At 39.3% G+C, this 21503-nt stretch overlaps 1 protein-coding gene across 1 annotated transcript; it reads left to right on the top strand.

Annotated features, from left to right (window-relative positions):
- Positions 1-332: 332 nt before the first annotated feature.
- On the top strand, positions 333-15906 carry LOC105834102 (probable ATP-dependent RNA helicase DDX31). The gene is made up of 9 exons (XM_012676335.3): positions 333-741; positions 879-2261; positions 2341-2607; positions 2689-2909; positions 3101-3686; positions 3789-4019; positions 8390-8732; positions 12536-12743; positions 15578-15906. The coding sequence occupies exons 1-9, from the start codon at positions 676-678 to the stop codon at positions 15717-15719; spliced, it is 3447 nt and encodes a 1148-aa protein (XP_012531789.1). The 5' UTR covers positions 333-675; the 3' UTR covers positions 15720-15906.
- The last annotated feature ends 5597 nt before the right edge of the window (positions 15907-21503 follow it).

A 21503-nucleotide genomic window follows, 5' to 3' on the forward strand; every position in this document is an offset into this window, starting at 1 on the left:
AATATTATATATAAAAATCTTTTAAATTAAAAAATTTTATATTTTCTACATATGTATAAAATATGTAAATATTATATATATATATATAATTTTTATATATGTATTATACATTATACGTATATCTACATATGTAATATATATATAAATATATACCATATATGTTATATATAAAACTTCTATTTTATGTACATATTCTGTTTTAATAAAAATTATTTATATTCTGCATTTAATATATCTGTGTATTATAATATTCCTGCGATATACCAATTTACAGTAATTATATATTAATATAATCCTATATATTAATATATACTATATTATATAGCATATACATATAACTACAATAAAATTATAAAATTTATATTCTAGTACAAATAATAGATAGGGCTGGTTATTTTCGAACTTCTTGATAAACTTATTTGTCAGATAAATGTGCCTGCCTTTATTTATTCAGAAAAAAAAGTAATTTTACCAAGAAGTTTGAACAATCTGCTCCTAATCTTGGAAATGGATCTGCTCCGAAGTACGCGCATGCGCCGGCACTCGCGCAGCGCAGTTCACCACATGGTCCACAGCGTGATAAGTGTGCGTTTATTATCTTACGGTTTTATATTGTATTTTTCTGTGCATTATGTAATATACGTAAGAAAAAAGTGATTTGTCATAAACTTACCGATGACAATTCAAGACATGGATATCTGTTTAAATGTAACGGCGGATCCAGCTGTTACAAAGAAAAAGGTAAGTGGTTTGATTAGGTTAGAAAACACGTAAACATGCTGCATTTGCGCAAATTTTATGCAGTTGCGTATAAAATATCTTAACAGAAGCATAAGAAACGTATTAATGAATAACGTAAGATAAATATTTGTGTACAGAATACATTAAGAAGAAGTGAATATTCCACAACATCAATTAAAAGGTTAAAGAAACAATCATTTCATAAAGATGCTGTACCAGATAGCAAGGACTTAAAGAGAAACGCGAATACGCAAGTGACGGGGTCTAAAAAGAGAATTAAGCAGAAATCATTGGCAGCTATCTTCGCTAACAAGTTGAGCGAAACAAATGTCATCCAAAACGCACAGCACTTTCAGGTTCCATCTCACGGTAAAGACGTAACAGCGAAAGTAGCAAAGCCAAAAAATATTAAACAGTCTAATGCCACAAACAAGAAGAATGTGAAATCTGACAGGATTCTCTCTGCTGCAAATTTTGATTTTACAAATGAATCAATTGTGTCTTTTACAAAGGCAACAAAGCATAATGGTAAAACACTATTGGCAAAAATGAGAGATTCAAAGAACGAATCAAAGAGATCACTTTCTGATATATTTTCGAGTCAATTAAAAAGTCCAAATGAGTCAGGTGCTATAAATTTAAGTCAGAAACATGATATCCATAAAAATAAATTTAAATTAGACAAAAAATCCAAAGTAGTAACTAAAGAAAAACAAGTTTTAAAATCTAGTACGATACCTTTTATTACAAACTCCGATTCTACAAATAAATTAGCTAGGGCTTTAACAAAGGAACATGTTAATAGAGCACTGTTATCGAAAAAGAAAGATAAATTGAAAGCTAAAACAAAGAGATTGCCTGTTATATTTTCGACCCAATTAAAGAGTAAAAATGAGTCAGGTACTATAAATTTATGTCACAAATATGATGTTCATAAAGATAATTTCAAATCTGACAAAAAATCCAAAGTAGTAACAAAGGAAAAACCAATTTCAAAATCTGATAAGATACCTTCTAGCACAAATTTTGGTTCCAAAAATGAATCAGCTGTAGCCTTTTCAAAAATAACAAATGAATATACTAATAAAATACAGCTGGCGAAAAAGAAAGATTTGAAGGCCGAACCAAAAAGATCACTTTCTGATATATTTTCAAGTCAATTAAAAAATCAGAATGAGTCAGACACTTTAAATTTAATTCAGAAACATGATATTTCTACAGATAATTTTAAATCAGACAAAAAAAATAAAGTAATAGGTAAGGAACCTGCTTTAAAAAACACAAAGAAAACAGATATTTTGAATAAAAGAAAAGAAAGAAAAAATAAAAAGCAAATTATAAATAACGACAGGGAATTAGACAAAACTCCACAATTAACGCACAGAACTGGTGGAAAATTTTCCTCTTTATTTGGCAATAATCCCGAGGTACCGACCATAGGCCAGCGACTTGTAAAACCTGTACATGAACCAGTTTTTACAGAGATTACTTTTGCAGATCTCAATATTCATCCGTTTACAGTTAGTATCCATGTGTAGTTGACATTTTTAATGAAAATGTGGTTGCAGCAAAGTAACAGTTTGTTACCTTTTCTCACAGATCTCAAATTTAGAGCAAAGTATGGGTATAACTAAAATGACAACAGTTCAACAAAAAGCGATCCCTCAAATATTCTCAGCTAAAGATGTTCTAATAAGATCTCAGACTGGATCTGGAAAAACGTTAGCGTATGCGTTACCCATTGTTGAATTGTTACATAAAATTAGACCACAATTAAGTAGAAATAGCGGTTTGTTGGCCCTCATAATTGTTCCAACAAGGGAATTGGCCTTGCAGACGTACGAATGTTTTATAAAACTGGTTAAAGTAAGTTAGACGAAGTAAGACGAATATATTTTGAATATGTTAGCATTTATTAGATGCACCAAAATTACGTTTTAATTTTAGCCTTTTACTTGGATCGTGCCAGGCTACATATTTGGCGGAGAGAAGAGGAAAGCGGAAAAAGCTCGATTACGAAAAGGATGTAATATCTTAATATCCACTCCTGGTAGATTATTAGATCACATAAAACACACAAAAGCGTTGAGATTAAATGACGTTAAATATTTCGTATTAGATGAAGCTGATAGAATGCTTGATATGGGTTATGAAATGGATATTTCTGGGTAGGTTTTTGTTTTATTTTATTTTTTAATTTTTATTTTGTTTTAGCTCTTATTTTATAAAAGGATAGTAAATTTTTGTATACAGGTTAATCCAATTATTGTTTAAAATGTTAACAATAAGAAATTATAATAGTATAAACTTAATTATAATGATCATTAAAAAAATTAATTCTTGATATTGTGTAATTTAGGATAGTAAGTGCTTTGAAAGTGTCATCTAATAATGAAGAATCAGGATACGACGCTATGAAAATATTTAAACAAAATAGTAAAAAGATATTTACAGATAAAGTAATTGAAGAAATTTCAAAGGAAGATATAAAATCCAAAATAGAAAATAATAATAGTAGGAGTAAAAAGAAACAAATATATCATTCAAGTGACGAAAACGACGCGGGTCAAGCCGCGGATGGCATTAGTTCTTTTCCTTCGAAAAAAAGAAAAAAAGATACAAAGCATTCCGATATGAATCAAGAATCTGACTTGAAAACGGAAAATGTTCCAAACGTCGAGCGAGATTACGAAAATCAGTCGAGAAGGCAGACAATTTTGTTGTCCGCGACTTTAACACAAGCCGTTGAAAAATTGGCGGGTCTCACGATGCACGATCCGATCTTCGTTGATGCGGCTAAAGAGACTCTAGAAGCGAGCGGGGGAGATGCTAGCGAGATTAACGAGGATCTCGTAGTTCCGCAAAGCGTAAATCAGATTTACTTGATAACCCCGCCTAAATTAAGAATGGTTACTCTAAGCGCTTACATCGCCGGGAGATGTCAGGTAGGAAAATCTTCATTTTAGCAACACTAGTAATTGTTGTGTTGACTTACAATTCACTTGTGCGCCTAAGTAACAGAGTTTTCTTTTCTTGTCTCCCTTTAGACTCCTGGGGAACATAAAATATTGATTTTTATGGCTACGCAAGACATGGTAGATTATCATACCGAAATTTTGTCAGCCGTTCTTACGAAACCAGTAGACGATGATGACGAAGACTCCGATCCGCTGGTTGATGTAGAATTCTTTAAACTGCATGGTAACATGATACAGAAAGAAAGGACGGAGGTCTTCAAAACTTTCAGTCAAGCGAAAAGTGGAGTACTACTGTGCACGGTAAGCCATACATTTTATCGAAAATAGCGTCTTTCTTCAAATATCCGCGAATACATTCTGCACGTGATTAAATTCTCTTTATTCCTTTGTACACATTACACGGAAAGAACAGCTTTGCTGAAATATTTAAGAATTTCGCTATAAATAAATCTGCAAATTTTGATATTTTAGCAATTTAACCATTCTAATAAACTATAATACTTTTCTACACAATTATTTTGATGGTCCGACGAGATTATTTTTAGATTTCTATTAAATTAACTTTTTAGATGCTTTAACAAAACCTTCCTTTCCGTATATTAATATTTAAACTTTTACTCTTAAATATACGTTTAACATTAGATGTTTTACTTGAAAGCTGATTTACTTTGAAAAATTAAATATTAATATAAATAAAAAATACGAGAGAGAGAGCGCGTAAAACGAAAGCGTTGAAGAATTAAGGGAGAATAGCGACGAAAGAATAACAAAGAAAGAAAAGCCAGGGATATCTGTCGGCACTCCCTGAGCTGTAAATTACTTCGTGGCTTATTCTTTCGAGAGGGAATTTAATACCTCTGGACCCACGCTGTGTTCGGAGGTTAAAAATTATACGGGCGCATGAAGCCTTCGTAATGAGTGTAATTACGATCATTTGTCTGTTCCCTGTGCATCCGTGCTTCCTTTACTTCGCGAAGCGATCTGAGAGTCCGAACTTTGCAGTCCTTCTCTATTAATAATTACTAATCGTTTATGAAACAAATTGCGCTTACCAATTTCAATAAAATTCTTGAACTGTGGAAAGATATTTGAATCACTATAAACGCAAAATATTTACCTATTTGCGATATACCCACAGAAGTGTCTGTTTCGTTAATTGCATTCCGCGAGCGGCATAATTAATCATGACGCGATAATGTTTGCGAAGTAACGGATAACTTTCTTTCTCTCCCCGCCGCTAATTACATTCGTGTTACACCGACCGAATTAATCTGACGTCGAATAACAGAACAACTTTCTGATTTGCATTGAACTCTTGGCGACTGTTTTAACTGCCGTAATTACCGGTGAAAGCGATCGATTTCGTCATTAGACACGGGGATAAACTGTCGAAAATAAAACGACAGGCAGCGGGTCCCATTTCTTCATCGACCAATTTAGATTTTAGCGTGAAATACTGTTATAGCGCTTTCACGTGTTTGAAAGTATCACGGGTATCGCGGGAGAAACGCAAAAGGAAAAAAAAAATTAAGAAAGAAAATATTAAATCGCGGCAGGATTTGCGAATTGTGAACTTCGTCGAACGACGTCACGCAAGCAAGTGACAACTTACATAGCTGAGAATTAATTTTTTGCCATCAGGCGATCTTTGGTATAGAATCGACGTTCGATTCGAAAATTCCGAGGTCCTCGCGCCGCGGGTTCTCGTTATCCTTTCTGCTACCTTCGTTAAGCCCTATACATTGCGATTAATTGACGGTCCGTTCTCCCGAGTTGCGCCTCAAACCCGTGTCACGAGTCGCCCTGCAAAGAAGAACAACAAGATCAGAATCTACAAAATTGATTCTGAATATAACGAACATTCGTCCGTCTTTATAGCTTTCTTTTCTCACAGTTTTATTCATTCTCTGGGATTTCGCATACGCCATAATTTCTCCGGCAAAACAAACTTTGAATGAAGAAACTACTCGCAGCGTGAATATAATAATAATAACTTGCTGCGATGAAGCGCGAGGCAATTAACATATAAAAAGATTAAAATTACGATTGGATATATTTTGTACTCCTTTAAAAGCGAATGCTTAAAACTTTGTAATATTTTATGGTGATGTAAATTGATTAATATGTAAACATATAACAAATATGTATATAATTCTGATACTTTTATATACATATATATATATATATATATATATATATATATATATATAATTTTAATAAGAGACGAATTTTCTTGAATTGAAATATAATGTTATCTATTCTTTTACACTTTTTACATGGTTTCTTTCTAGTTACGTTATGCTAATTTAAATTAAGAAATAAGAAATGGTTATATGTTTTACTTTTATATTTCGTTATTTACTTATTAAAATCTTACGGTATCATTTTTAATAATAATTGTTAATAAAAATCATTTTTTAATTTTGTTAAGTATGGTTTGAAGTATAATTGCCTGAAAGCAAGTAGACATAAGATCATCAAAAATCAAAAATTTAAGAAACATAAGCAAAAATAATACGATAAACGGGTCAATATATCGAGCCAAGACAAATTATCCTAATACAATATAATTTATTAAATAAAAAATATATAATTATAAATGCGACTAAAAAACAACTGTGTTAAAAATGTTAAACAAATTTCGAAACGTTTCGACTATACATAGTCCTCTTCAGTCATAACAAAATATTTATGAACTTAAACATGAGTGAAATAACGCAAACGAAATTATAATTAAACAGTTAAAAAATAATGACCATTGAACAACTATAAAACAACGCATATCGTCTTATTAGGATAATTTGTCTTGGCTCAATATATTGACCCGTTATTATTGTATTATTTTTGCTTAGCATTAACGAGTTCTTTATATTTGTTTGTTTTTTTGTTAAGAAACATAATTATGCTGATAGAAATATGTTATCCGCTTGTTCGTTGTTAAACCAATCTCGCGCGCTTACGCGAATGTATTAACGTCATGTTGCCAATGTTGATAAAGAGTTGCATACAATAGGTTGAAGAAAGAAAGCGGAGTAATTTACTGTGTACTTAGAGAAACGTCGGGCATATTTAATTCCTTAATGTTGATCCGCGGAATGTGCGATGGCAACCGCCCACGTTTTACGGCGTTGCTACCACGTAGGTTTTACGGCCGCGTTATTAATTTCCACGTTGAAAAGCCACGAGGGCACCCGCGGGCCTCAGAATGCTCCGCGGCTCTCTCAGCGGTGGTGGATCCGGATCCACGATGTGATCTATGGCCCGAGTGAGATGTTTTGAGCGGGCGATCCGTTCTCGATCCCGCGGGCCGCGATCCCCCCGGTCCCTCTCTTAAACGATCGTTTGTCTTAATCGCCGCCATCGATTGCTCCTCAGCGTGCCGCTCTTTTTACGTGTGTGCGTGTGCGTGTGCGTGTTGAAACCGGTGGCAGGTATCGTGGCTCGTATCGTTTTAATGTGCCAAGTGCACTTGCTCTGATTACGAGCGCCGCGTGCAAGTCACTATGGACTTGCGTTAAGCTTTGGAGAATTATTCTTTGGCGAAGCCAACGCTGAGCAGTTTACACCGTGATAATATCACATGCTAGTTGGTTAATGTTAAACGTTAAAAAATCGCTTCGTTTATTTTTATTTTTTATCCTACACAATGGACATTTTGAGACCATTCGCGAAAGTTATACGAGTCACTTGATGCACTTCTAGAACGCTTTTTAAGTTTTGTAAACGTTACGTTGTATAAAATGCCACGTGAGAGACATCGACTTCTCCTTTTGTTCCATCGTTTTGTTCTCATTAATATATTCTTAATCGCACGGATCGAATAGTTAGCTAGAAATTGCTCTATCAATATTCATCAAACGATAAGCTGTAATGGAACCACGGGGAGATTCGATCCGATCGACATTTATTTCGATTGATCTGGGAGAGGGGGAGGAGGGTTCCTCCTTACTCGTATTCCTTCACACTGGCGCCCGGATCGCGCCGTCGTCGACGTATGTTGAATTAATAGCGGGAAAAGATGTAATAAGAATACACGGATGATACACGTCCGTATCGTGCCGCGAAAGAATTCCGGGGTGCCCGCGACGCCCCCCACTGGTGGTCTGGGATTAGTCCCCGGGGCCCGTCAAGCGGCGGACAGACCCGGTGGGGCACTCGCCGCGGTAAATCATCGACTAGCCGAACGTAGGAAATCAGGGCCGTGCTCAAACGTTCGCCGTTGGGGTCCCGCAGCGGGCGCCCGCTGCCAGCCGCGCGCATTCACGTCGCCACAAAACGAGAAATCGCCGCGGTTTGTAAGACATTTGTACCAGCAGGTCGCAGACTCGCCGTTGCCCCGCGTTCTCTTGTTCGTGGAACGAGCTCTTACTTCTCAGGGGGAGCTGGAACGCGATAACTACCTAGAACATTGTTCCAGACAAATTGCGGGCGGAATCACGAGGTTCTGGTTCTCATCCTCGTTTAATATCAAATGCATCCTACTTCAAAGGATTTAAAGCCTTTTTATTTGTAACTTGTGAATGGTTGCAATGTATTATTGATTAATAATACTTGTCTTGTTCTTTTATTCAGCAGGAACTTCTCTCTGAAAGACGTTCAATGTGCAAATCGCCGATTAAATTCAAGATATATATATATATATAGTATATTTCTTCTTTTTACTTATTTAGGATGTTGCAGCACGAGGATTAGACATGCCGAAGGTGGACTGCGTTGTACAGTATACGGGTCCAATTTCGACTAGAGATTACGTTCATCGAATCGGTAGAACTGCGCGCGCAGGTTGTTCCGGCACGGCGACGATCTTCCTAACGCCCTCGGAAATCGAGTTCGTGCGAATGCTCGAGTCGAGACGCATCAGAATCAAGCAGCAGGACATGAATGATGTTCTGGACAAGCTACTGGGACCTCTTTCCAAGCACAACTCCGTCCAGGCAGCGGCTATTGCCCTCCAAAACGATTTCGAAGATTTAGTGTTGGAGAACAAGCAACTTCGCGCGAAAGCGTGTAAAGGTAAGTACTTTGTAGTTTGTGCAACGTATATATTCTTCTTTTAATTTCATAATCATTATCAAGACTTATAGAAACCGGATATGATATTTATGAACATAACACTGTGATATCGATTGAAGTTTATTGATACGATGATGAGATAAACTGGCAACTAGATAATCATAGCAAACTGCTATGCTGCATAAATAATTACGTAATTCTTTCCCACGTTTTTATTAGCACGTATATTTGTATGTATATTTTAAGAGGTGCGCGCGTGCAATAAAAGCTTAAATCTTTGCTTTCGTGAGAGGCAAAGTGTTGATGAGGAGCTGGGAAGGATGAGCGAACATCTACTTTGACGCAGTTGGATTGTAACGAAAGCGAGCTGACTTTCAGGGTAGACTAAGCCAATTCCAGCGAGCACCCCACTCGCATATAAAGCAACCCCTACGCGTACACGTTATGGGGCTCTTATTCCGTCTCCCTTCACATTTGCCTCGTTCGCCACTTGGATATTTACATAGTCTACGGACGAGGAGGGATGATTCTGTTTGCTATGCCACGGTTACTCTATTAGGGTTGTTACGGAGAAGAATTTATTTGCTGCAATAATAAATCCATTATATCCGGTCTAATACTCGTGAAGTGAAGACATTAGACCCTCTTCACATTCACGATGACTTTTTTCCCCGCAAATCTATTTGCTTTTCCATATAAATATCATCAGTTAACTTGTTGCTTTCTTAAACTACTTCTCGATTACTTCATACAAGGCTAAAGGCCGGTTTGTCACTCTTATGAACGCGGGTTCTAATTTTTTTCTTATCAAATCTGAAATGCTTTAGAGAATTTAGAGAAATTTGTGCTTCGCTGAGACGTAGTAACAACAGCATAAACGAATCCTGCTTATCTTACGAGAATTATACTTTTGCGAAAGTGCATTAACAACCGGTGTTGCGTCGATTGGCATAACCGCGAAAGACTAGCATTTCCAAAAAGGAAATTCGGGATCATTAATCTTTCTAAGAGGTTTTCGAGCTTCGAAATTGTCCCGCATCAGCCGAGGCTTTACACGAAGGTTAGCCACGGTTTTTGAGCGCTTAGCCGCCCCAGATTTGAGTGACGTTACACAGCTAACCACTTGACCGTTCCTCCGCACGTACCGAGTGATTGATAGATTAATTGCTGCCGCCGTTCGTGACCCCAGCATTGCACTTTTCGCATGGAAACCGAGGGAGCGAATGAGAGGAAAGCAGGAAGTGGATAACAAATTAGTTAACATCTCTCGATATATCTACTGGGGGGCATTTGCATTTAATGTCTGTCATTCTAATCTGTGTCTCTATGTTGACAAAAATAATTTAAAATGTTTGGAAAATTTTCTCGTGAGAGAAAACAGAGAGAAGTGAAAGAGTAAAATAATATTTTTACTGCGAAATATTTTCATTTATTTCAAGGATAATAACATATAAGTTACGCGTTTTTTTAAATTATATAATTGTTTAAAAATTAAGAATAATTTTTTAACATAAGTAAAAATTATTTTTGATATTTTTCAATATTCTCTTTTATTTATATTTTCAAATAATTTTATATACTTGTACATTTGATATGAACCTTTTTACTTTTTGTACATTTAAGCTGAAAAAATCAACCCTACTTAAATCAGCGATAACGCCGTATATCGGATATAATACAAAGCATAGTGTTGGAATTAAGATCGTAAAAATGTTCATTCAACAAAAGCAACAATGGAAAATAGCGCTGCACGTGGACACGTTCTTCATGACAATTCCGAAATTTATTTAATTCGCCACTGATGCGGAGACCGGTCGACGGGGAAGTGGAAATCTCGCTAATTCGTAACATTATCACCCCAATAGAGCTGAACAGCCTTCAATAGCAAGTATGGCTCTATAGAACGACCCCCGAGCTGCGACCCTCGCCGCTAACCTGAGGGATTCATCCCTCACTTCTATCCCATATATACGATTTGAGCCTCGTGTCGGTCGCTCAACTATATTCCATTCGTCATAAGTCTGTGTAAATATTTTTTGACATTACAGCTTAATACAGTAGATAATAATCAGACCGTTCGATTTTATGCAATTTATTCTGTTCGAACAAATAACTTATTTCATGTAGATTTGTCGGGATAATGATATGTAAACTGAAATATTCGATATAACGAATTACATTCAGTACAGATTTAAGATTAATGGCTGAAAGAATTTACCTGCACTCGATATTTTTTTTTTATTAGTTTGTGTAGTCAAGCTTTCAAGATAATATTTGTCCAAAGAAAGGCGGTCTCACTAATTATTGTCGTGACGGTGATGATACCGTTGAACTAATCTCACGCACTCGTCATGAGTTAGATCGAATTCGGTGTATATCGTTCGCGCGCCTTTCACAGAGGGTGGCCGACACAATCCAACCACTGAATGTGACTTCCGCCAAAACCACTTACGCTTTGTGGCGAGAGACTCTTAACAATGCGATACAGGATACAAATACAATAAGACGCAGTTACATCACTTAGGAACAATGCTACCCCACTCTTACACCCCCCCCCCGTTCTTCCCGCCGCTACGGCTTCTCAGTCAGACACCGCCCCCACGTGTGATTTATGTGCTAAATGGAGAAAAACATTTCTCCCTTTTCAACGCTGACACCAAGCCGTAAGAAAGACTCCAGTAGTGTTTCTTATGCGCGGAAGGAAGGAGCCAAGATTGGAAGCAGACGGAAATCAGGACGGAAAACGTTGAGACATAAGTCCGCGCAAACGCGAGAGAATTATGAAAATGGGAGATACTTCCAGAGTGTTGAAGCGAAACGTTATAACTAAATCTGTTCAGCCATATATAAATTGCATTGATTATGTTATTTAAAAAGAAATGAATACCGCACTCAAGAATAGTGTTAAAAGAACTGCATTTTAATTTATATACTTGAGAAATCGACAATTAGAAATTTTATCGCGATATTTTTTCTTGTTTTGCATCTCGTTATTTCGTTCCACTATTATGACTATCACGCGCGAAATGTCCTTGTTGCTGGAAGCTTTACGTGAATTTAAACCTATGACACTTAGCATGAACTAGCCGGGGGCCAAATTCATCTGCTCTATCTAAGGTCCGAGAGATTTTTCACACGAAAAACGCCGACGGTGTGCACATGTCGAGTTCTCTTACGACCAGAGATCCCCCGGGTTTCTCACCCGTGCGCACAAGCAAGAGCAACGTTAAGAAGGGACGCGAGGGTGACTATTAGCTGCAGCACTTGACTCGACTATCCCCCTCCTCACCGTTAATGCCCCTTAATAGCCCGCCACGGGTCGCGCACACACCCCACGGAATCGCACGGGCCAACCCCCGTAGAACCACCTAATGGAACTGCGATTAATAAGGGCGCACTACATGTAACTGATCATTACATTCGAGAGTTGCACGTGACCTCTTAAACGTAGACGAGATAAGTGTACTTGACGCGGCACCTCTTGATTTCGTCCGCATTTTAGACAAGCACTTCGTCTTCTATGGGAGAATTATTTCCTACCTCTATGCGTGAATTATTTCCTTATTAATTGCAACGCACACTTGTGCAACCGGTTCATTATGACAGTATTAAAAGTTAGCGATTGATCAGATACATATTTATTCCTTCAAGCATACCTAATTAACGCACGAGGGTAATTACGCTGGTACATTTTTTATCGTACTTAACACGTCTAAGTAATCTAATGCGCATATCTGCAATGGGAAACGCCGAGTGGGCGTAGAGATAATTGTTTTATTTTACATAAGAATCTTCCTCCATAGCCTACGTCTCATGGATGCGTTTCTACACGAGTTATCCGCGCGACATGCGCGAGATATTCAATCGGAAGGAGCTTCATTTAGGTCACTATGCCAAGAGTTTCGCATTGAGATTTCCGCCGCACCAAGTCGGCGGAATCGTCAGGAAGCTCCGCGAGAAAGACATCTCGACACAACCTAGACACAACAATCGTCTGTCGAACAACAAGTCGTAAGTATCCATTAGGATTTCCTTTCCTAATTTGCGATGCGCGAATACATTTTTCGCGGAGCTACAATTTTCACTTAAAAATTAACCTGAAAATCGTGGTAATTGTGGGACAACGTGAACCTTGAAGAATTTTACTATACTTCTAACAAAATTTACTAAAACTTTGTCAAATTTTATTAAAGTTTTAGTAAATTTTGTTAAAAGTATAGTAAAATTCTTCAAAGTTTACATTGTCTCACGATTACCACGATTTTAAAGGTAATTTTTAAGAGAAAATTCCCTCCGTGTATCATCTGAATTAATCTTACATTGACATGCATGTACGAAAATCACGATCATTCTTGGTGTCCCGTTTTGTCCGTATCGAGACGTCACATATGGGTTTAACTTCGGGAAACGCACACATTTCGGGTCACGCATACCTGCGGTAGACAATATGCTCCTATTTTGGGACAGGACATCGCGAATGGTCCTGCTGTTGACCCGCTCAGCTGACGTTTCAGCCGTGCGCGATCGCAGAGTCCATCGTCTCCAGAGTGACGGTATTAATGACGGATTCACGCGTGGCTTGGCGTGTTAACCGCGACGCACATCCCCGGCCCTCCTCCTCCTTCTCTTCATAGCCAACCCCCGCGCACGATCGCGCACGTATACAGGCGTAGGGTACGCACACGCACTGTGTGCGGGCTAGAGCGAGCGGCTCCTGGAGAGGTTGGGCGCATCAAAACTGTCGCTCTGTGTCATCCGTCATGTACGACGAACGGGCGGACGTGTTCTACGGTGGCTGGCAGCCATAAGCCATACGGCTCTCATCGTGCTCGTCCTCGTTGTGGTCCCCATTCTCCTCTCCCCCTCCCGCATTCCCTCCATCCATTTCACTCCATCTAACTCCCGTCGTCTCGCTCGCTCGCGACAAATGTGTCTCATTCCTTCTCTCGTCTCTCTCTCTCTCTCTCTCTTTCACACACACAAACGCATACATTCTACCTTCATGCGGTGTGCATTTCACATGGCACTCTGCTGGCTTCTGCCCTTCTCCAGGCTTCTCTCCGTCTCTCCTCTCTCTCTATCTCTCCATTGTTCATAATTATACAATACGGCTATTAAACAGACTGATGCGACCGCCACTTCCGGTCGTAGCTGCGCCATTTACGGAAACCACGGGACGAGCACGAGCCTCCCTTCTCTCTTTGCCCCCTTCGTTCCGTCTCGCTCGCGTTCTCGAAATCCTGAAACTGTCACCTACCTACCCGCTTGTGTACTTCTTCCCCGCTTACGTGTGCCCTCTTGCGTGCTCCGATTTTTTGACACGCACGCTTACCGCCCTCCATTCACGCATTATTTTGCCTTTAATTGTAATGTACATAATTTTTAACTGTGCCGTACAAACGTGGAAAGATATATTTCAACTTTACTTTTTTTTTTTATATATTTTAAATACAAATTTGTCAGAATTACGGACATGAATAATCTTATTGTAGTTAAAGTATTTTACATCTGTTGCTTGCCATGTTTCCGGTTTATATGCGCGCGCGCGCGCGAGAACACACACACACACACACACACACACACACGTTTAGTTGCTCTTTCTTTTCACGGTTGCAAACGAGCCAAGTCTAACCACGGGCGCTGTACTTCGTAATTTCTACGCCAACGTCCCTTCTGCTTCATGTATCACGTCGTCCACATCACGCGAGTACCTCCCGCGTTTTTACCGAGCTTTATAATTCCTGTGTTCTCCGGCGATCATTTGCCTGCACTGCCATATTCACATTCTCTCTCTCTCTCTCTCTCTTGTCTCCTCTCTCTTTCCTTCTACGTACGACCACATCGTCTCTTCTATCTGCCCTTTTTTTCGCGTTACGCGCGGCGAATCTTTTTCCCCGAGACCGGCATTACGCATTAACGTGTTTAATGCGATTTGAATGGGCGTGCTTTGGGTGAGCACAACGGGCAACCGACTGGTGCCCTCCGCACGGGGAGAGAACGAGTCAGTTTTAATGGGTGAAAGGCGGGCACTGAGCTGACGGTCCAATGGATCGAGAGACGACCACGGTGTACGCCTCTGTGGGTGCGATTACCTATATGTTTGTGTGCGTATCTTAGCCCAAGTGCGCTTGTGAATGTATGCATGCGTGTACCTGAAGCGATTTCACGTCGTCCTTCTTGTATACTGAAAAAAAAGTTAATAACTATCAAATGCTGTGTGAAATCGTGCCAATTAAATATTTACTTAATATCAAACATAATTTTATTTTTATAAATATTTTGTAAATATTAAATTTGGTTGTATTTATTAAATATTTAGAAAGTAAAATTATTTTTAGTACATAACCAAATTTAGTAATATTGATTAAATACTTAGAAAAGTAAAAATTTTTTTGATTATATTGAGCAAATATTAAAATTGATATTATTTTACTCAGTATTTGGTAGCTATTACCAAACTCTTCCTACAGTGCACATTATTACGAAGTTAATAACGAAACTTATATATGAATTATCGCTTAATCGAGAACTGCCACTGTAGATCGTAAAGCATGATAACGCGTATTTCGTGCGTGACGCGCAGCGGTGGATAAAAACATAGTGGCGAACACGAAATTTGGTACGGCAGTTGGTAGAAGCCCACCTCCGTTCGTCCGCGAAGTGTATCGTCGCGTTTTTGATGCGCGCGCGCGTCCTGTTTTCCTTTTTCTTTTACCTTTTTTTTGCCTCAATTTCCGATTACCGCGCTCTGTCCTCACCACATGTCGTTTACGTCGAATTATCGAAAATTGCGGGTTAGTCCTAATGCGAGAATTAAAGTCCACGCCGGCTGCTTTCGCTTCCAGATCTGACGGGGTGCCGCAAAAGAAGCAGAGGACCCGAAACGACGGCGGCGGGCAAAGAACGGGGTTGTTGAAGAGGGTCAGAATGCTCAACACCTCCGAATACGATAGCGGCCTCGAACCCCCGAAGAAGCCAAAGAAGTAATCTCCGTGCTTCATCGCGATTGTACAGGTTGTAAATAGAAACAGTGATTTCACGTCTATGATTCGCTCCTTGTGAACATGCGTCTGTTTTTAGCCTTGATATGTATTAACGTTTTGTTTATACATTTTGTAATACATTTTAGTCAAATGTTTTAACCTCATTTTAATGATTAATTATTTATCAAAAATTTTATCTTTTTAAATATCCCTTCCCCTTTCCGATAGGCATCTTTTTAGTATTTTAAATGGAGAAATATACTTTTCTTCACAATTTTTTGTGCCGATTATGTTGATTGAATATAGTATTGATTTATAATGTTTTGATGCCGTTTTATTTTGATGAGATTTCTTCTGTTATGTGGCAGAAATTTTCATGATACAAGCAACATGATAAGCAAGATATAATTTTATAATATATTTATTACAAAGTTTATAATCATATAATAAATAGCTTTTTTGTTTGCGTTTGGTGCGGGCTTAAAAGCTCTTGCTTTTACACACACACACACACATACACACACACACACACACACACACACAAAAGTATCGGGTCTGTATGTCCGTGGGCCAAAATTACAGAGTGTTTCCGAAATGATGGTAACTTTTGGATAAAAAATCCTTTTTTGAAACAATCTGTAAGTTTTTACAAAACTATTTATAATGAAGATCATGTTATGAAACCTCCTCTATAATGAAAATCCGAATCAATATATTTGAATCAATATACAAGTTGTTGTTTCATTTAAGGACCTACATTTCTAAAAGTTACGCCAATCATTTATGAAACATCCTGTATATAGAAAATCCAAACCCATGGCATCCTCGTAAAATTTGGAATAAAATGAGATCATTTGTAAGAGGATCGAGCCACAAATGACAATGTTTGCGGTCAGACAAACCGTTACTAATCAATATAAAGAAAATAAAAAAAACCCTGTATATAAGAAAAACAAACCGCTAATTTCAATCCGGAAGAAATTTGAAACAAAATGAGACCAGTTGCATGAAGATCGGACATCAAATGACGAAAATAATCGCGGACATACAGATAACCGAACTTATATATATTATAGATACATAGTTGAATCTTTATTTTATGTTAACAGTTTCTATTTTTTAATATACGTTTCTGATTTAACATTGTTTCTATAACGTTCGCTAGTTTTTTCTACGATGGTCACTAATTAGTGGCAAATACGCTGCGGCAAAATGCAGTACGGAAAATGCCGAGTTTAAGGAAATTAACTGTAATGATATCGCGCTAATCGTATGGTATGGACGTCGAATGTGCTTTCGCGGTCACGAGATCGCGGCGACGTTTTAACTCCCTTTTCTGCTACCCTTTTCGCTTATCTCATTCCGTTCATGATAATTTGCCAATCGCCTTCTGATAGTACGTACTTACAAAACCGCCATTTCGCCGGCGTCATAACGATATCACGCTAATTGCGCTTTCGTTTCCACTCCTCGACGTACCTTCCGCGCGGTCACGAAATTGCGACTCGCTCTATTGTTAAAATCAAACTCAACACCGGCCATTAGGAACGTAAGCACTTTATACTTCGCAATTGGATATCACTTTATTTCTTACCTTTTATCGGGATATTTCACAGCTTGATCAATGTATCCCACAGTTTGCCCGATATTACTCGTTATTTAAATTATTATTACAATACCGATATATACAGCTCGAGATTTTTCGGCTTTAATGTTCCAATAAATGCACTTTGCGGACGTCGAATCGCCAAGTGCCTTTTCCACTCTTACATTAATAAATATTAAACGATTACATTTAATTCTAGTGCGCTTTGAGATTGGTATGTGAAACCATGCTGGCAGCAACGCCGTTGGAAAGCCGACACCGCATACGTCGCGCGTAACGTCCCACGTACGTGCGCCTACACGTGTGTATTGCGATGAAATTAGGAGTTTCGTCGCCGAGGCTAATTTGCCAAAGGGCGCTAAAGAGCTAACGCGTCCCGCGGTGCTTCTTTCCCGGCTTTCTCGGACTCGATTTCAGGCAGCGAAAGGGCGCCGGAGGGACACACAACCACACACACCACACACACACACACACACACACACACACACACACACACACACGCGTGCACCACAAAGGATCCTCGGCACGTGATTGCACAGCTATGCGCCGGCAACGAACGGGAATGCATTTTTGCGGAGGAGGAAGAGGGAAGGGGGGGTAACATCGGACACGGAGCGCGTCGACGACGGGAGAGAGGGGGAGGGAGGCTCCTCGGAAGGACCCCTCGCGGAGGAAGAGCGGCGAGGAGACGTCACGAGAACGATGGAGGAGGGAGGCGCGGGCACGCGGAGGGTATGATTAATACGCGAGCATTATTTTCGGATTTTTTGCCGCGCGATCCGCGAGCGCAAATTGCTTGCAAATAAAGGCGGCGTTGCAGGGGCGACTATCGCCGCCGGTAGGACGGCGGCGGCGGCGGCGGCGGTGGCGACGGTGGCGGGAAGGGCGGAAAGGAAGTCACGGAAGGAGGCCGAGAGGAGAGCTCGTCCCGAGCTTAATTTAATTTAATTATGCCCTCTTTCTTCGCTACCAGCGCGCCCGAAGATAGATGGCGGCCACGGAATCTCGCCTCGGCATGTTGCGCCGCCGCGCCGCGCCGCGTCGCCCCGCACGCGAGCGTAACCGCGATTTCCGCGACATAATTCGATCTCCATTCAAATTACACGAGTCTCAAATTAACACCGAAGTCCTTGGGCTTTTCCTTTTGTTTTGTATAAATTCCACACAGGTCAAGAACTGGTATTCAAGGTATCCTTGGACTGTGCTCGAGTTCTCAGAAACGTTTACATTCGAATGGAAATTATATAACAATTTTACAATTCTCTTCATCAGCTTAAAGAATTTTTTAAGTTTATTTCTAATTTGTTTTCATTATGCGAGAAGAACAATGCAGCTTCGGTTTAGCGTGCGTTGTTAAGAAAACGCTACTCGGCTCTCCCGTGTTGCGTAACCCGTTGATTCGTTCATGTTGCGATCGCGATTGGCGTGTCCGATTCGCGTTTCGCCACATTCGCGGCGGCACGCGATTTAATTCAATCGCGCGGCGCGAGTTTCCGCGTTGACGGATACGTTTTCGAGCGGCGCGGCGCGTTGTTACGCGCGGTTTGGCGGCGCTTAAACGCCGCGCCGCGCGGATTAAGGCGGACGGCGGCGTTGATTGATCGCGGTGATAAATCGATCGTCTTGGGAAATAACATCACGCCGACATATGTTTATCGCGCGGATCTGATGAAAAGCCGCGCGTTCGCAATTTAATTTAATCGCGCGCGCGTTATTTCGCCGCCGCGTGCGCGCACATTTTCGAAACCCACCCAAGTGGCCATCTGCGAGCGGCCCCGCATTAGGCCGCGCGAGCGGAGCAAAGAGTGCGATATTTATTCGTAATGCGCATCGCAATTCGTCGTGCCGCGGCATCAGTCATAGTCATCGCGAGCGAGCGTGCGCGCGCTCATAATGAACCGTACGATTAGGATATCCCGTTCGTTCGTTCGTTCGTTCGGCGAGTGCGTTCCAGGGGAGTAAGAGCGACTCGCGTGGGGACCGAATAAAAAGATGTCTCACGGAAGCAGGGGCGGATTTATATACGCAAATTGCAACTGTCGAAAAAACTTGAAATAATTCTCCTCAGAAACATTTAACAGTGTCTTTTAAAGTCAAAGTAGAATAAGATTTTTACTTTGCTTTGAGATGACTCTTTAAACAATTATTTTACAGTATTATGTTTAAAATACCTGAAAATTAATTAAGCGTTTTAATTGTATTTTAATTAAGCAAAAGAAGACGGCCTTTATAGTTGTAAGCAAATTTTTTAAAGATAAACAATAACAACTGTATAAAATGTCATAGTAGATAGAAATAGGGCAAAAATTTTAAATGTAATGTATTTTTTATCATTAAAATGCTTAAAAATTTTAATGGCACTTTACGAAAACTTCTAAACTTTAGGAAATCAAGTTCCTTCTAATTTCTCCTTTATTACGTACAGGCAAGCCCTAAAGGGCCCTTGAGCCCTTGAGATGTCGTTATCCGTCCCTGCACGGAAAGAGGATAATCCTCATTACCGCGAGATATGCGCAGCTTGAGTCCGATTAACGCGACGAGAAAAAGGAGGGCCGGAGGGACCTGGGCAAGAAAGGGCCCCACTGCGGGGACCGGCCATAACCGCCCTACACGCCCGCGTCGACGCGTCCGCTTCTTACGCGTGAAACACCCGCGGTGACGCGCCGCGCTCTTTCTAATACGGGCGGCACAAAAACGTAAGCACTTATAAGAGGCGTCGATTATTCCACGTGATTACCGATTTCCGACCAGTTAACGACTTTTTCGAGTCGCTTACACCGCGCCGCGCTCGCCGACGCTTATTACGAGTCATTACCGCACGTATCCCGCTTGTTGCCTTTGAATTTCACGCCTCGAATCGGCATCGATCCCCCGCCCGCCATATATACGTTCGTTCGAAATCGAGGTCGAAACACGCGAGGCCTGTAACGAATTTACCTCGGCATTCTTATCGTCGCATAATTGTTTCGCAACGTTTTATTCGTGATTCAAGTGTCATTGGTTCTTACTTCGTTAACTCAAGTTTCTCGATTTCCCCGATCGTTTAATCGCTTGGCACGATGAACAATATTAGATAATTAGACAGATGGAGAATTCTGTTTTTCTTCCTTTCCTCATCAAGATAATTTCGAGATAAATGATTTGCCATAAATCTTCGGGCATGCTTAATGTTCGAGGAAAGAAAGCGGAAGAAAGGTGCCTATATAGTTGTGCATTTGCTTTAATCGCAATGCTTTTCTAAGAAATGAGCAATTTTATTCGCAGATATGTTATGTCGTATGGCGTACTATTTACTCACAGACAAAAGATATTGCGAACGCTATGGGTGTTAAAACAACATGCAGCTTGCGTGACGACATTGCTTCTTAAGCATTCCAGGGTGTAAAGTCTTCATCGTTTTTCAATTTCACGCTCAAAATTAACGACAATTTATTACGGAAATTGCCCACCGTGAGTTTGTCGTGCCTCTCACTTTTTCCCATTTGAGAGCACTTTTTTGATAACCCCTTGTAATTTCTAAAAGGCCGAATTAACTTTTATTACCAAAATAATTGATGCAACAACATATTGCCTTAAACATTTTCCTGCAGAATCAACGCATTTTTATGCACAAGTTAAAACTGTATGTATATCACATTTCAAGGTATTATCAAAAACTTTTAAAGTTTACAAATTGTTCTACTATTACGTTTGATTATATATCCATAGAAAATTTGAGCCTAATTCTCTAATAAATTAAAAGTCATTTAATTGTTTGTTTACTCTTGATTTATATATATATAAAATTGCTTTTTGTAATACTTATTTGCAAATTTCATGAGGAAGTAGCAACAAATTAAATCATATTTTTTACATACACTAAAAAAATTTTAATAATTTCAATAGTTATTTGTGCAAAAATTTATTTAGAGCTATTTATTTGTTTTAATGTTATCTAAAACAGCGAAATAGGATCATTTCGTTCCATAAATCGTTATAGATCAAATTTTTTTTTTTTTTTTTTTTTTTGATTTTAGAGCCAAAATTTGGATATTTACGATTAAAATTCTTTTAAGAACCCTGCAGTTTTTAAATTAAACTTTTAACTCGTATTGTAGAACACATTAACATCCTTACTTTATAATTACATTGAATTAAGGATCGAGAAACAAAAATCGTTCTCACGGGTGTTTTCACGCTTTA

This window comes from Monomorium pharaonis, chromosome 2 (assembly GCF_013373865.1).
Source record: "Monomorium pharaonis isolate MP-MQ-018 chromosome 2, ASM1337386v2, whole genome shotgun sequence".
Lineage (NCBI taxonomy): Eukaryota > Metazoa > Arthropoda > Insecta > Hymenoptera > Formicidae > Monomorium > Monomorium pharaonis.